At 45.8% G+C, this 15363-nt stretch overlaps 1 protein-coding gene across 1 annotated transcript in view; it reads left to right on the top strand.

Moving 5' to 3' along the window:
- Positions 1-1536: 1536 nt before the first annotated feature.
- The window catches only part of HHLA1 (HHLA1 neighbor of OC90), a 32722-nt gene continuing 18895 nt past the window's right edge, over positions 1537-15363 (top strand). Inside the window, exons 1-7 of the mRNA XM_077750011.1 lie at positions 1537-1615; positions 2707-2766; positions 6919-6978; positions 7792-7872; positions 8861-8944; positions 9048-9131; positions 14336-14419. Of these exons, the coding sequence (XP_077606137.1) occupies positions 1537-1615; positions 2707-2766; positions 6919-6978; positions 7792-7872; positions 8861-8944; positions 9048-9131; positions 14336-14419 (532 nt within the window). The remainder of the gene's footprint in view (positions 1616-2706; positions 2767-6918; positions 6979-7791; positions 7873-8860; positions 8945-9047; positions 9132-14335; positions 14420-15363) is intronic.

The following is a 15363-nucleotide window of genomic DNA, read 5'->3' as shown; positions in this document are numbered from 1 at the left end:
CTCTGTCTTTCTCTCTGTCTCTCTCTTTCTCTCCCTCATCTCCATTGTAAATCACTTTACAGAGAATACACACTCAGTGGGCCATGAGTGTGAGTTAGTTGCTCGAGTTCCCACCTCCTCTAAGTCACTGATCAGCCTGAGGGAAGGGGCATGTGTGGTCTGTCCCTGGGTCACCAGCTGGCACACAATGACTGTGTATGTATTGAGTACCTACTATGTGCCAGACTCTGGGTAAAATGCTTTGGACTCATTATCCTAAATCCTCACAAAGACCCAGTGAGCTAGGTTCTTGTCCCCATTTTGCAGATGAAGAAAACAGATTTGCGAGAATAAGAGGGCTCCACGAAAACCCCAGCTCTTGCTCCTAGTAAGGCTCGTCTCTGTCCGAGGAAGCATTTAGAAGAAACACCAGTCCAGTATCTACCCATAATTCGAAAGTAATCTAAATGTTTACTAGGACATTTCAAGAAAATTCCAAAGGTGGTTCCATCCCGAAAGGACAGCAGAACTGGTTAAAATATAATTTGCCACAAAGATGCTCTGTTCCCAAGACATTTTCCCAACCCCAGGGCACTTTCTCTCGATTTTTCTCCTCCTCTCCAATTCACCTTCCACAGCTCTTCCATTCTCTACACATGGAAAATTTCTGCTCTTTTCAAAGAAAGTCTGTGCAGCCTGTATGTTAAATGAACATTACACGAATATCTACACACGGAGGTGTGGCAGCGAGTAAGTGAGAACTTCAGCATCCTGCAAGGTGCCTGGCACACAGAAAACACTCGAAAGCTTGTCACCATTATTCTTATTAATCTCAGCTTTGCAGCGTGAACTATCATGCTGGTTCTGAATAGAAAATGCCCAGGAGAATGACCAGCACACAGTGCTGTGGGCAAGGAGGTAGTGCGAACAGTCACGTAGGCCTGTATATTCTTTTCCTATTTATAAGCATGTGTGATGCTGTGTTTGGAGCTTATCTCCCAGCTAAACAGCCAGAAAACTTATGAAGAAGACATTAATGGCTTGTGACTATGCATGCACCCCCCCCCCACCCAGAATCCCAGATTTCTGCGGTTATGCGAGGCCATGGGAATAATTCTGGCACAAGCTGTGAATATAAGCGAACGTGGTACTTCCTCCCAGAACACGTTAGTTGGCTCCTAGTCCTCCAGCTCTGTCCCTTCCGCTGCCACAATGAACCAACGACTAAGGAGCACTCAGGGATCATATGGAAAACTACAAGGCAGTGGGGCTCCCTGAGTGACCGTGTGGAGCAGAATCCTCACCAATGTACAGTGAGTATTGATATAAACAAGACATCGATTTCTGTTGAGTTAAGCCCATGAGATTGTGGAGTTAATTTGTTACCTCAACATAACCTATCCTAATCCTAACTATTCAAAGCCTTCTGCAGGATGTTTCTAATGACTCCCCATGAGGTTTTCTCAAGGATATTCTGCACCAATGTGTTTTGTAACACAACCTGTTTCCTCTAAGGGTCTGCTTGCCTGCTTCCAGGTGGGCCTGCGTACCACGGACATGCCAGGCTACCTGGTACCCGGTCCTCCGGTGAGGCTGTGCGTGGGCCTCACGTGCATTCTGTCCCTTTGGAACACAGGTGGGTCTGATCTGGGTTCAAGAGTGTCTGTTCTATATGCTGAGTTTGGGTTTTCATTGGGCTTTGGAGAATGGCAGGAGCCAACGTCTCTGGCCAGAATCCTAAACGAGTCTGATCGACTCGTAATGACGAATTCCCCATTTCTGGTTTTGTCCTCTGACTTTTTGCAGCTGAGTCTCATTTCTGCATTATCTCATTATCTCCCCCTCCACTGTTCCAGCCCTTGTCCAAACCGCTGTCTTCCCTTTCCTGGACCGCTAAGGGGGCTTTCTAAATCAGCCTGTTTCTCCTCTTGTCTCCCTTGACCTATTCTCTCCACTCGCCAGCCTGGATCTTTTCACGACTTTCGGTAAGTAACCTCCCAGGCTCCTCCCTCATTCCACCTTCCCCGAGTTATTAAGTGACTTCCTACTTCTCTTTGGATAGTATCTCAAGCCCTTTGCATATTCTACATACCCTGCCCATCTTGCCATCTCCAGTTGCTACAATGCCCCGCCTCCTCCATTCTTTGTGCTCTATCAGTGTTGGCTTTGGCTCAGTCCTTTAAAGTCATACTCGTGCCCACCTCGTTCCCTGGCACACACCGTCATTTACACTCAGAATATCCCCTCAGCCAGTTACCTCTGATTCAAATACTATTCATCCTTCAGCCATACATCACCTTCCAGAGAGAGCTTTCAGACCACTGAGATGAATCAGGCTCCCTGATGCACACCCTCAAAGTGCCCCTCAAAGTATCCAACATCATTCGTAGTAATATCTTTGAGTCTTCTTTTCCTTTATGTCTGCCTTCCCAACTAGACTATAAGCACCACAAGGATGGAGTCTATGCTCCCTTGGTCACCCTGGTGTCCCCAGCACCTAGCACACGAAGCTCGTTAAAGTCCAACTGCCACATAACATTGTCATAGTTGATCAATAAATATTTGGTGACTAAACAGAATGAACAAACTACACGTGGAATGTTAAGCATGGCACTTCACCATTTCCGATCATAATTTTCACATCTTCAAAATGAGTATTTTGAATTAAATTCTTTCTTATGTCAAGTCTGGGTTATAATTTCTCTGATGAGCGCTCTTTTATTTTAGTGTCTGCGATGAAAGGAGAAGCCAAGAAGGAAAAGGTGATGACCTTCCTTCCTACAACAGGTAATCTGGCAGGTGCTCCTGCCCAGCTTGTTCTCAAACTCCTTGGCTTCCCCGAGCCTCACTGTTTCTATCTGTAAGATGGAGGTTGCGTCTGTAGCTTAAGTGTTAACTGTCGTAGTAATAGTTTCTGGCCATTGCTCTTGCTTTATGGCTCATGGGACACCTGGAGTCTCGTGATCTTATTAAATCCACAAGGATCATGTCATTCTATTAGCAATGGACAATTTCATAATGGGAGGCATTGCCATGGGCTATCCTCACTCTCGCAATAAATTCATCTTTGTCTCTTTCTTTTTGATGGTACAAAATCTGCTATGCAGCACAATGGTGAATGTATTGCAGCATAAGGAACACACAGGAGGCAGGGGCCTGGCTGCCTTTTCTAATTTGTTTGTAAACAAGCAAGATAATGGCGGGGGCGGAGGGTGGGGAAGAAGGGGGCAGGTAGCACAGCAGGGGAATTATTCTTTATTTGTTTACTTTTTATTTATTTAAAAATTTTTTTTTAAATGTTTATTTATTTTTGAGAGAGACAGAGCACGAGTGAGGGAGGGGCAGAGAGATGGAGACATAGAACTTGAAGCAGGCTCCAGGCTCTGAGCTGTCAGCACAGACCCTGATGCAGAGCTCAAATTCACAAACTGTGAGATCATGACCTGAGCTGAAGTAAGATGCTTAACCGACTGAGCCACCCAAGTACCCCTATTTATTTATTTATAAAGTTTATTTGAGAGAGAGAGAGCACGCGCGCTCAAGCAGGGGAGGGGCAGAGAGAGAGGGAGAGCGAGAATCCCAAAAGGGTTCCTCACTGTCAATGCAGAGCCCAATGCAGAGCTTGAACTAAGTCACAAACTGTGAGATCATGACCTGAGCTAAAACAAAGACTCAGACTCTAACTAACTGAGCCACCCAGATACCCTCAATTTTTATTTATTTTTAATTAGTAAATTCATGTGGTTCAAAATGCAAAAGGTACTAAAGTGTATGAAGTTAAAATGGTCCCCAGCCAACCACTTTCTTTACCCAGAGGACACGGTGGTACTGATTTCTTGTACATAAACAGGGTAATTTTCTTTCCTTTTGTGTGTGTGTGTGTGTACGAGACACTGTTCTAAGTACTTTACTTACATTAACTCATTTTATCCTGAGTAAGTTATTTTTTAATTAAATTTATTTATGTATTTACTTATTTATTCTTTTTAAATTTATTTTTTTAATTTACATCTAAGTTAGCATATAGTGCAACAGTGATTTCAGGAGTAGATTCCTTAATACCTCTTACCCGTTTGGCCCATCCCCCTCCCACACCCCCTCCAGCAACCCTCTGTTCTCCATATTTAAGAGTCTCTTATGTTTTGTCCACCTCCCTGTTTTTATATTATTTTTGCTTCCCTTCCTTTATGTTCATCTGTTTTGTATCTTAAAGTCCTCAGATGAGTGAAGTCATATAATATTTGTCTTTCTCTGACTGACTTATTTCACTTAGCATAACACCCTCTAGTTCTGTCTACGTTGTTGCAAATGGCAAGATTTCATTCTTTTTGATTGTTGAGTAATATGCCATTGTATATATATACCACACGTTCTTTATCCATTCATCCACCGATGGACATTTGGGATCTTTCCATACTTTGGCTACTGTCAATAGGGCTCCTATAAACATTGGGGTGCATGTGCCCCTTCGACACAGCACACCTGTATCCTTTGGATAAATACTTAGTAGAAGCAGGGTAATTTTCAATAAACATTTCCCTTCTTTGAGCCTTCAATTTTCTCCTCTTTAAATGCAGACAGTTTGTGCTCCACAAGTAATCATAAAGGATGAAACATGATTAAAATAGTAAGCATGCAAGAAATATGAAAAGTACCAACACCTTCTATCTTACAGATATCACGATAGTGTCTTTTTATCCAAAAAAGAAACAATCCCTTTATAGCTGCTGTGTGGCAATTTGAGAAATGCTTTCGTATGGCAACCTCTTTAGAACTTTCTGCTTCAGGGGTGTTTAGTTCACACTTCAAATATTATTATCAAAATCCACCCACAGGTTTGCGATTATAAGAGGGAATGGTGGAAATAACGCCTCCTTGGTGGAGGGAGCGGTGTTCAAGAACGGTTCTCGGTTAGGAAGCATGGGGGACCCCTGGCTTGGCAGGCGGCCCGCCAGTCTCACAGCCTCTAGCATCCCTGTGGCCTGGAGCTCTGATTCCTCACCTGCACTGGGGTCTCTCTCTCCTTCCCTGCCAGGTCACAGGCGAGGTCGGCGGCTGCCACAATTGTCGTGGGGCTGCTTCCCGTCGACTGCTCAGGTGGCCTGCCATTCAGAGTGCAGACAGGAGAGCAGGCTGAGTGACAGCTTTTGACCTGCTTGATCGCGAATGTCTGTCTCAGAGTTCCTACTGTCATCGTATAACCCAGTCCCTCCCGTAACCGTGTGTGGGGATGGGGACCCGTAGATGCCACCTACTTCTGGCCTTAAAGCTCCAGTATTTGTCCAGGAAGCTTGATACCCAGTGAAAGGTCAAACTGGGTGTCTGGAGCAGAGTTCCAACAGGGTCTTTGAAAAGCTGGGGAACACCCCAAAACATTGGTCCGCAGATGAATGGATAAAGAAAATGTGGTATATATATATATATATATATATACAGTGNTTGCCATATACATGACCATGGATGGGCCTGAGGGACATTATGCTAAGTGAAGGATGAATACTACATGAGGCCTCTTCTAGAAGGTATGTAAAGTAGTCACTCGTACAAGCAGAGAGTAGAAGGGGGGTTGCCAGAGTCAAAGGGAAGGAGGAAACAGGACCACTGGCCAGATATGGGGTATCGGTACATCACTTCACTTTCCTGGGCCTCAAAGCCCCCATCCTTCAAAAGGAGTGTTGGACAAGATGCTTTTGAAGGATGTTACAAATAGTGTGTGACTGTTTCCAAGATCTTATTTCATTCATGAGAAATTTTATTTCAGTGTCTGGAAACAAAGACATTTAAAAGGAAAAAGAGGGGCGCCTGGGTGGCTTAGTCGGTTAAGCGTCCGACTTTCGCTTGGGTCATGATCTCGCGGTTCGCGGGTTCGAGCCCCGCGTCGGGCTCTGTGCTGACTGCCAGCTCGGAGCCTGGAGCCTGTTTCAGTCTGTGACTCCCTCTCTCTCTGACCCTCCCCTGCTCACGCTGTCTCTCTCTCTCTCTCTCTCTCTCTCCTAGAAATAAATAAAAATATTTAAAAAAATAAAAATAAAAAAATAAAAGGAAAAAGAGGCAGGCCACCCTTGGTGTGACAGGTAACCAAGCCAGCCTTAATTCCTGACTTGCTCTGAAGCCCTGGAACATGTTTTTCGCTCTGTCTGTGCCGTGGTTTTTCCATCTATAAAATGGGCATAAAGCACCTCTCTCCCCAACCCCAGAACATAACATGAAACATCATCATTCCAAAAATAATAGAAACAAAGGCAGTATGTTCATAATGCCACCTAACCCCAAATGACAGATGCTTCAGGTCATGGCTTTCCAGTAACTTCCACAGGGAGGCCCTTTTAAGACTGTCCCCTAGACCAGGCTGGGGGCCCTGATGCCAGAGCTCACGGCATCCTGCAGGGCTGCTTCTCACATGTAATTACACATGCATGTCCCTTCTCCTGCCCTGGGGTACAGACAGCAAGCCCCACAGAGGTGGAGACCTGTCTCTCTCTCTCAACACCCAGCACGATTGCTTGGCCCTCAGTAAGTGTTTGTTGAATGAATAAAGAATGAGCGTAAGCTTAGGTGTGTCAAGATTTCCTATGTTTTCTTCGCTAGCACGAACTTCACCGAGTGGGGAAGTGGCCTGCTATTGTGAAAAGTCACTTCCCTGCAGCTCTTAGGAAGCAGGTTCTGGGCTGTCTAGTTGAGGCAAGTTCCTTCTCCACTGGGAGCCTCTGTTTCCTGATCCACAAAGGGGTGGGGTAGATAGGACCCCTGCCTGGGGATCACCTGCCTATTTATTATTTCTAGGCCAAGGTCAGCCCAAGGAGACTAGAGTGTCAGGAGAGGAGTCTGTCTTTTCACTTGGCAGGTGATGCCAACCTTCTCGAAGCCCCAGGCCACTGCATACAGTCCCCTAAGTCTCTTCCGGAGACATGTCTGCCCTGAAGCCTTTTCTCTCCCCAGTGTCTGGCCTTGGAGGAGAAGAGAGGAAGGAAAAGGGGGTGGCTTTTCTCGACACCACAGGTGAGTGAGTCTTTTCCTCCCCCAGGGCCCCGTGGGCAGCCCCGACTGTTAAGGGAGCCCCCCACCCACTTCTCCAGACCCCCACTCATTACCCCCTCAGCACAAAGCACCCTTTCCTCAGCCTTCAGATTGTGTGGTCCACACGGATCATCCGAGCACTAAGTAAGCACTGAAAAAGGCCACGTTAGTAAAAATATAAAGAGGAGCATCACCCACTCTTTCCACCTTGTCCACTGCTATTCCGCATCTTCAGGAAATGGCTGGAGAAGGGTGGGCTTTAACCTGGCAACATCTCAGCTGCAGGTTACCGGCATCTGGGGGAGGTACCGACTGGCTGATTGATTTTGGTGCGAATGTCTGGGCCACATCCCAGACCTATTAAATCCGTATCTCTGAAGCTGGAGCCGTGTTTGCCCCAGCGATGCCCGCACCCAGCCAGGGGACTGCCTGTCGGACCACATAGTCGGTTCCAAGCGCCGTGCTGTTGAGAAATTTGCCATTTCCGTGGGCTTCCCATCACACATGAGATGCTCCTGACAATCTCTCCTGTCTCCAAATGCAGAGATACATTATTCACAAAGGGAGCATTCCCGTCCTTCACGGCGACTTCCCCTATGGAACCTGTCATGGGGTATGCCGCTGGCTGTCACCTCCTGATGACGGGAACTGCCTTTTATCTCTGAACTCCGTGTACCCGGCAGTGGGGATGAGTTCGGTAGATGTGCAAAGGGGAGGCCCGGGCGCCTGAATGTCAGAAACGGGGAGCTTCTGTTGCCAAAACAAAACCTGCTTTTTTCTGCAAATTTCTTCTAGAGCTGCCCGCAAGGTCGGTGGACCTGTCTGCGCTGAACCTGACAGAGCTGGTGAATGGAATGCTGAGTAGAGCTTTAAAAGGTAATCTTTGTTGGGGCCCCTGGGGGGCTCGGTCGGTTAAACATCTGACTCTTGATTTCAGCTCAGGTCATAATCTCACGGTTCGTGGGATCGAGCCCTGCGTCAGGCTCCGTGCTGACAGTGTGCATCCTGCTTGGGATTCTTTCTCCCCTTCTCTTTGGCCCTCCCCCACCTGCATGGATTCCCTCTCTCTCTCTCTCTCTCTCTCTCTCTCTCTCAAAATAAATACACATTTTAAAAAGGTTTTTAAAGGGTAACCTTTTTTTAAAAAGCCCAGTCCAGGCACACTTTTGTCTCGTGCCCACTTCCTTTCCGGAGCATCCATACTCTGGGCAAGACAAGTCACATCTCTGCACACGGGCTCCTCGGTGTTCAGAGGGAGAGCGCGGTGTCCTCCCTAACTGCCGATGGGGCTGAAGACATCCACATGAAGTGGAAGGCTGGCCAGCATCTTGAGAGCGAGCTGTACCCCATAATGACACCCAGACAGGCATTTGTGCTCACAAGTACGCTGTGGGAGAGCCGCCGGGGCTTAGCGACAGATGGGGAACACGACCAAGGGACGTGCCCTTTTGCAATTTGCTCGTATTCAATTTTGTATACTAACTCCCATTTTTGTTATTTTATTGTTTGTTTTTGTGATTTATTTTTATTATTTGTTCATCGTCTTTAAAAAAAGTTTTTTTAAGGTGTGTTTTACTTTTGAGAGAGAGAGAGAAAGGCAGAGTGCAAGTGGGGGAGGGACAGAACGAGAGGGGGACACAGAATCCGAAAGAGGCTCCGGGCTCCAAGCTGTCAGCACAGAGCCCGACTCGAGGCTGGAACCATGAGATCGTGACCTGAGCTGAAGTTGGATGCTCAACTGGCTGAGCCACCCAGGGGCCCCTCATCGTCTTTTTAATTTCTCTTATCTGTTTACTAATTGATTGCGTTATTATTGTCAGTAGGTGTTTGCCTGACGACTTTGTTATCTCACTGTCCCTGACAGATACCAAGAAGTTCTTCTCCTTGCTAAGCATCACCTCCTATAGTTCCGTGGCCTTCCACAAGTTTTCCGTGGCAATTTACAACAGTAAGTGCTGCCCAGCTCTTCTTGGCGGCAGCGATGGTGAGCGATGGGCCAGCAGGGCCAGGTTCTGTCTCGGGATTGCCGTGTGGCCCGTTTCTCTTCACAGTTTCTAACCTGAAGGCTGTGGACCCGGCCAGATTCCCCACCCGGTACTGCTACTGTTTAAACAACCAGACCAATGACTTATCAGGTGGGTGGAGCTCCCCCGCCCCCTGCCCCCAGGTTTACAGCTTTCCTGATGTCACTTGTATCCTTTCAGATAAGTGTGACTCAACTTTTTTCTCCCTGGAGTGAAATGAGACAGTAATATCCATTATTCTTGAACATGTGCACACATCACTGTTAAGAAAGTGCTTTCCTTGGTTTTTATCCTAGAGAAGTAGGTATGTCTGAACAAAGGGGCAAGAACAAAATGTTCATGCAGTGTTGTTTTAATAAAAAAAAATCAGAGAACAGCGTACATATCCATCATTAGAAAAATGGCTAAATAGTTGACTAATTCAGCTCTGGAAAACAGCCGCTGGCAATGCACAAATGAGTGGGTGGGGCCAGATTTGGCCCAGGTATAGAAACACGTCCATGACGTCTTATTCTTTTTTTAAAAAGTCTGTTTATTTAAGAGAATAAGAGAGAGAGAGAGAGAGAGAGAAAACAGGGGAGGGGCAGAAAGAGATGGAGAGAGAGAATCCCAAGCAGGCCCTGCACTGTCAGCACAGAGCCTGATGCAGGGCTCGAACCCACAAACCACGAGCTCTTGACTTGAGCCAAATCAGGAGTTGGACAGTTAAGTGACTGAGCCACCCAGGCGCCCCTCCATGACATTTTTAATTAAGAAGAGAAAATTACAAAATAATGCAAAGATACCCTGTCATTGGTGAAGAGACACACACCTGGACAGGAGGTAAGCGGCTACCTGTGTTTTGCAGAGGAAGGGGGTTGATTAAAGGGACTTTGTATCATCGGATCTTTATTCATTGCTAGTACATTCATGTATAGAGGAGAGAGGAATCTGTGGCCCAAGAGAGGGAAATTGAGGTAGTAGCCAGCTGCTTCTGTTCCTCTCAATCTCCCCTGATGCTCAGCCGCACTTGATTTCATGTCATTTGATTCTGTGAGAGCTCTGCATCCTTGCAATAAACACTCTTCTTTACTTGGAAAAAAAAAAAAAAAAAGAAAGAAAATTAAAATTATTCAGCGTCCCTTCTATGTAGAGAATCCTGCAAAGTGAAACCGAAAATTACTCTCTCGCCGCTCATTCGCCCGTCTAGTCATTCTTTACTGAGCACTTGCTATTAGCCAGATCCTCTTCTAAGTGTGGGGGGCCCCCGCACTGAGCAAAGTAGACTCCCCCCCGGCCCCGCTCTCATGAACTTAGGTTCTATAGGAAGGGACAGAGAGTCAATGGGGAAACCAAAACAACCTGGTATGTTGGCCGATAGCATGACCATGAGAACAGTAAAGCAAGGGGACAGAGTGAGGGGGGATGTGGTAATGCGCACAGCTGCTGTGTGCAGCGTGGTCAGAAAAGTCCTTGCAGGAAGTGGAGAGACAGCCCTCTGGTCCCTGGGGACTCAAAGTTTTGGGCAAAAGCTCAGGCAGCAGGGTGGGGACCGGAGAGGCCAGCGTGCCTGGAGCAGGTCAGCCAGGGCAGACACTCATGGGAAATGAACTTAAGGCTTTGGGGGCAAAGCAAGGAGGGTATTGTAGATCAAGTAGAAGTTTATAGTCCACTGCAAGGATTTTGATTTTCACTCTGAATAAGAAGGAACCCAGTGTTGGGGGCACCTTGGTGGCTCAGTTGGTTAAGCGGCTAACTTTGATTTTGGCTCAGGCCATGATCTCAAGGTCTGTGGGTTCAAGCCCCACATCGGATTCTGTGCTGACAGCTCAGAGCCTGGAGCCTGCTTCGGATTCTGTGTCTCCCTCTCTCTCTGCCCCTCCCCCACTTGTGTTCTGTTTCTCTCTCACACACAAATAAATAAAAACATTAAAACATTTTTTAATCAGAAATACCTGATATCCTAACATCCATAGGTAATCACATTACCCAAGGTGGTCTAAGCCACCTCTCTAATCTGCCTACCTAAGCCATCAGTCAACTAGTTATCAAAGTCTACCTATCTACCATCCCTCCTACCCCAACCATCTACCCAGCTATCTTCCCATCCTACAGTGCATTTTCTATATTATTCAGAATATAAGCCAGGCTATTATGTCAAATGACCCCAAAATCAGGTGGCTTACAGAGGGTAGAAGCTAATAGCTTTCATGTGTGACCATCTGGGTAAATGCGCCAGGGCTGCTCTGATGGTTTGATGGTTTAGGGGGCCCAACTTCTTTCTAGCTTGTTGCTCTGCCTCCATGATGCATTGCCCTTATTCTCATCGTCCAGGATGGTTTTGCTGCCACATCCACATTATAGCCGCAAGGAAGAGGAGAAAGGAAGTGAAGACATGCCTATTCACTATATAAACTCACAGTCTGGAAACCTTCCACATGCTTCTTCCCACATTCAATTGCCCTGCATTTAGCCATATGGCCACACCCATCTGCAAACTGGCTCAAAACAATAGGTTTTTTTTTTTTTCTAAGAGAGAGAGAGAGAGACAGCGTGAGCAGGGGAGGGTCAGAGAGAGAGGGAGTCACAGACTCTGAAACAGGCTCCAGGCTCTGAGCTGACAGTCAGCACAGAGCCCGACGCGGGGCTCGAACCCACGAACCGCGAGATCATGACCTAAGCGAAAGTCAGATGCTTAACCAACTAAGCCACCCAGGCACCCCTCAAAACTGTAGTTTTCAAACTACATTAAACCCAGTTGTGCCTTGGGGCGCCTGGGTGGCTCAGTTGGCTAAGCATCCAACTTGGGCTCAGGTCATGACCTCACGGTTCGTGAGTTAGAGCCTCGTATCTGATTCTGTGCTGACAGCTCCAAGCCTGGAGCCTGCTTCAGATTCTGGGTCTTCCTCTCTCTTCCCCTCCCCCATTTGCACTTAGTCTCTGTCTTGAAAATAAATAAACATTAAAATAATTAAAAACAAAGAAACAAACCCAGTTGTGCCCAACTGAAATTTCATGTGCTCTTACTAAAGGAAGGTGGCCGAATGGATATTGAGAGAAAAGCTTTGGTGTCTACCATGTTTTCTACGTAGCATTATAATCCACCTTTAAACTAATCAGTATGCCTTAAAAACCATTCTATTCCAATGAATATAAATATGCTTCATCCTTCGTATGAATTCATTGTCCTTGCTGAAAGAACATACCATAATGTACTTAATTTGTCCCTTCTCAATAGCAGCTTAGCTTATTCTCAGCGTTTTTATCATTATAAACAATACTGTATGTGTGTATAATCACTTGGGTGCTTGCCCAATTATGCTGTAAGATACAGTCCTTGACAGGGAAACAATTTTGCAGTGATTTAAGTTCCTAAAACTTTCTCTAGACACCTTGCATAAGTTTATACTCTTACCTTCAATATTTGAAAGCATGTGTTTTTCTATACCCTTGCCAACATGAAGTACTGAGACAACATTCTTAAATCATTACCAATTGGGTAGGCAAAATTTTTTCCCCCTATTTTCTATTCATATATGAAAGTTGTCAGAAATACTGATCTAGAGGCATTGCTACTAAGTTAGACAATTCAGATTTTCATCAAAACAAAGAATATCGGTGACGTAATGAGAGCCGATTTTCTTCGAAGCCTAATAGAGAGATTGTAAAAGCCATTCTGAAGGGAGAGTTCACACAGTGTGTTGAGTAATGAGCAGCAGTGGGAAAAAAAGGGAAAGAGTGAGAGCTTTGTCCCAAAATAGACCTCAGTTCAAATTCAAGCTCCACCGCGCCCTCTGGCACCTTGGGAAAGTTCCATCGTCTTTCTGAAACTTGGACAGAACCTGGATTCCATCCTTGAGGTCTTGCCTCTGGATCCACGGCCTTAGCTTCTACACAATGTTAGAAGCAGATTGCAGTTTGCTGGTCTGCCTATGAGTCTCTCTCTCTCTCTCTCTCTCTCTCTCTCTCTCTCTCTCTCTCCCCCATGAATCTCAGCTTCACGCGGACAGAGATGCTGTCTCATGCTATCCTCCTGTCCTGAGCAGCTGTCTGACACCCCGCAAACCATCAATAAATATTTATTACATAAATGACTTGATAAACAAAAAAAAAAAAGACATTTGAGAAGTAGGAAGAAATGGGTGTAAGAAGCAATGAGAGACCACCCTTCCTCAGTTTCCATAACGTGATCAAGGACAGACTGGTCTAAAGAGACACAGAAAGGAGGACACACCCAAGTTTGCATCCTCTTTGCACGGCCAGGTGTCTACACCTACATCTGTGTACGACTGCGTCTCCCTTCTGGGAGACTGAACGTGTGACCGTGCAGGTGTGGTAGGGTCACACCATAGCTCTGGTTCGTGTAGTGTCCACCTCCCCTCGGCCTTGTGCGCTGCACATTCCATTGGTTGTTGCATGACATTTTCCTGCCTCTCCAGGGTCTGCATTTTCAGTCTCTTTGTGTTCTGTATTTTCAAGTCAGCTTACCTCCCCCCTCACTGAAGCTCATAATCCCATTGAGTAAAAAGAAGTGTTTTTTCCAAAGCATGACAGGAAATTATCCAGATGATGCCAGAAGCTTCCCTCTTACTGTTTGGGGCTCCCAGAATTCATATCCCTTGTTCTGGAAGCCAAACATGCCTTGGATCCTGGAAAACCTAAGTGAACAGTGCAAGAAGTAGCAGCTCTTTGCCTGGAAGTGTATCGGGAACTTTCATTGGTCAGTGGTGCCTCCTATGTCAAGCTATGGCCCTGCTCAAACCCTGCTCAGAGAGAGAGTTCGCAAAGATCTGTAGCCTGAAATGTGAAATTCTCCCAATCTCCTCCATCAGCCTTCTTAACAAGGGGGGACGGGAGCAGAGGTCCCTGGTTCTATTTTGTAGAGGCTTCCTATCTCTTTATAATCCACCATTAATGTTTACAACACATTTTGAAAATCCAAAATTATGTAAATTCATGTCACCTAACTGTGGGGCTGCCTCCGGTCAGATAGATTTGGTATACTAAAGGAATTTGATGAGATAACAGGGGACCACAAATGAGAACAACCATTATTTAGTAATATAGCTTTTCCACAGCCATTTGGTGTTGGCATAGAGGGATTTGGAGGGAGGAGAAAGGGAATTATCCAGAAGTGGTGGATAGCCAGTTTTCTCCCTGACTGGAATTAAGACATCTTTATAATTAGTAATATTTCTCTACATGATTGTCAACATTCCTCAACAAACTGAACGAAATCAAACTTGTAAAATCTACTCTGAAAAGTCCAAATACACTATACTTTTCCACGCACGTCTCTGGATCAGAAATGTAAACCTCCTCAATCCTTCTTGCAGATTTCACGGCCCTGCTGGTGGACGTCATTGGAAATTCTACCAGCTACCTCACAGAGATTTTCAAGTCAACCTCAATCCTCTCAGGTGTGTTGAAATTGAAAGCACTTGGAAAATGGGAGATTTGGCAAATTGGCATCTGCCAATGGTATACTAATCAAAGCTGGTAGACTCCCCACCCCAAGCCCTGGCATAGGCCATGCAGCCAGGAATCTCTGTGTAAGTTTCATTTAGACAATCGGTGTGGTCCAGTTTCAACCACTAGTATATGAAGGCTCTATCTCCCAATCAGAGCTGTTCCTGGTATCTAAGGGGAGGAAGAGTTCATGGCTCAAAGTAAGGGGAATCCATGCAGACTCGAGAAAACAGCTTCTACCGGATAGCTATTCTCCCATTTTAAAGTTGAGAAAGCTGAGATTTAGAGAGTTGCCTATTTTGTTCAAGGTTAGTTCGGAATTTAGAATCAGATCTATATGCAGCCTATGCCCATGTCTGGCACACAGTTGAGAAAGAGCTGCCCCTCAGAAGATGGCCTCATATAACCCCCAGGGACCCACTTTGCAATGCATGTTTCTAGTCAATTACCCACACATGGACTCATCAGAAGGCTAGTGTGCTGCACCATGGAACAATTACTGTGCTAGAAACAGGGGAGGGAGAAAGAGAAATAATAACAGATATCATTAGCTGCCAGGGACTCTTTGAAGGCTTTCCATGTATTCCCTCATTGGATCCTCACTACAGCCTTGTAGGAAACTACATATTTATCCCCACTTTACAGGGAAGGAGACTATTGCACAGAGAGATCCAGTGACTTGCCCAAGATTATTCTACAGAAGTGGAACTCTAACCTAGGCAATCTGCCTCTCTAAAGTCTGTGCTCTTGCTCACTATGCTAATGTATATAATAACAGGATTTCCATTAACTCTGATAATTGTTATTATTATGACTATTTACCGGGCTCTTCCATCTGCTGGGCACCATACTTGGTGCTTCATACACATGATCTCATTGAATCATCACGGCCATC

This window comes from Crocuta crocuta, unplaced genomic scaffold (genome assembly GCF_008692635.1).
Source record: "Crocuta crocuta isolate KB4526 unplaced genomic scaffold, BGI_CrCroc_1.0 scaffold119, whole genome shotgun sequence".
Lineage (NCBI taxonomy): Eukaryota > Metazoa > Chordata > Mammalia > Carnivora > Hyaenidae > Crocuta > Crocuta crocuta.
The sequence above is the reverse complement of the archived record's forward strand: the minus strand, read 5'-3'. Positions and strand labels throughout refer to the sequence as shown.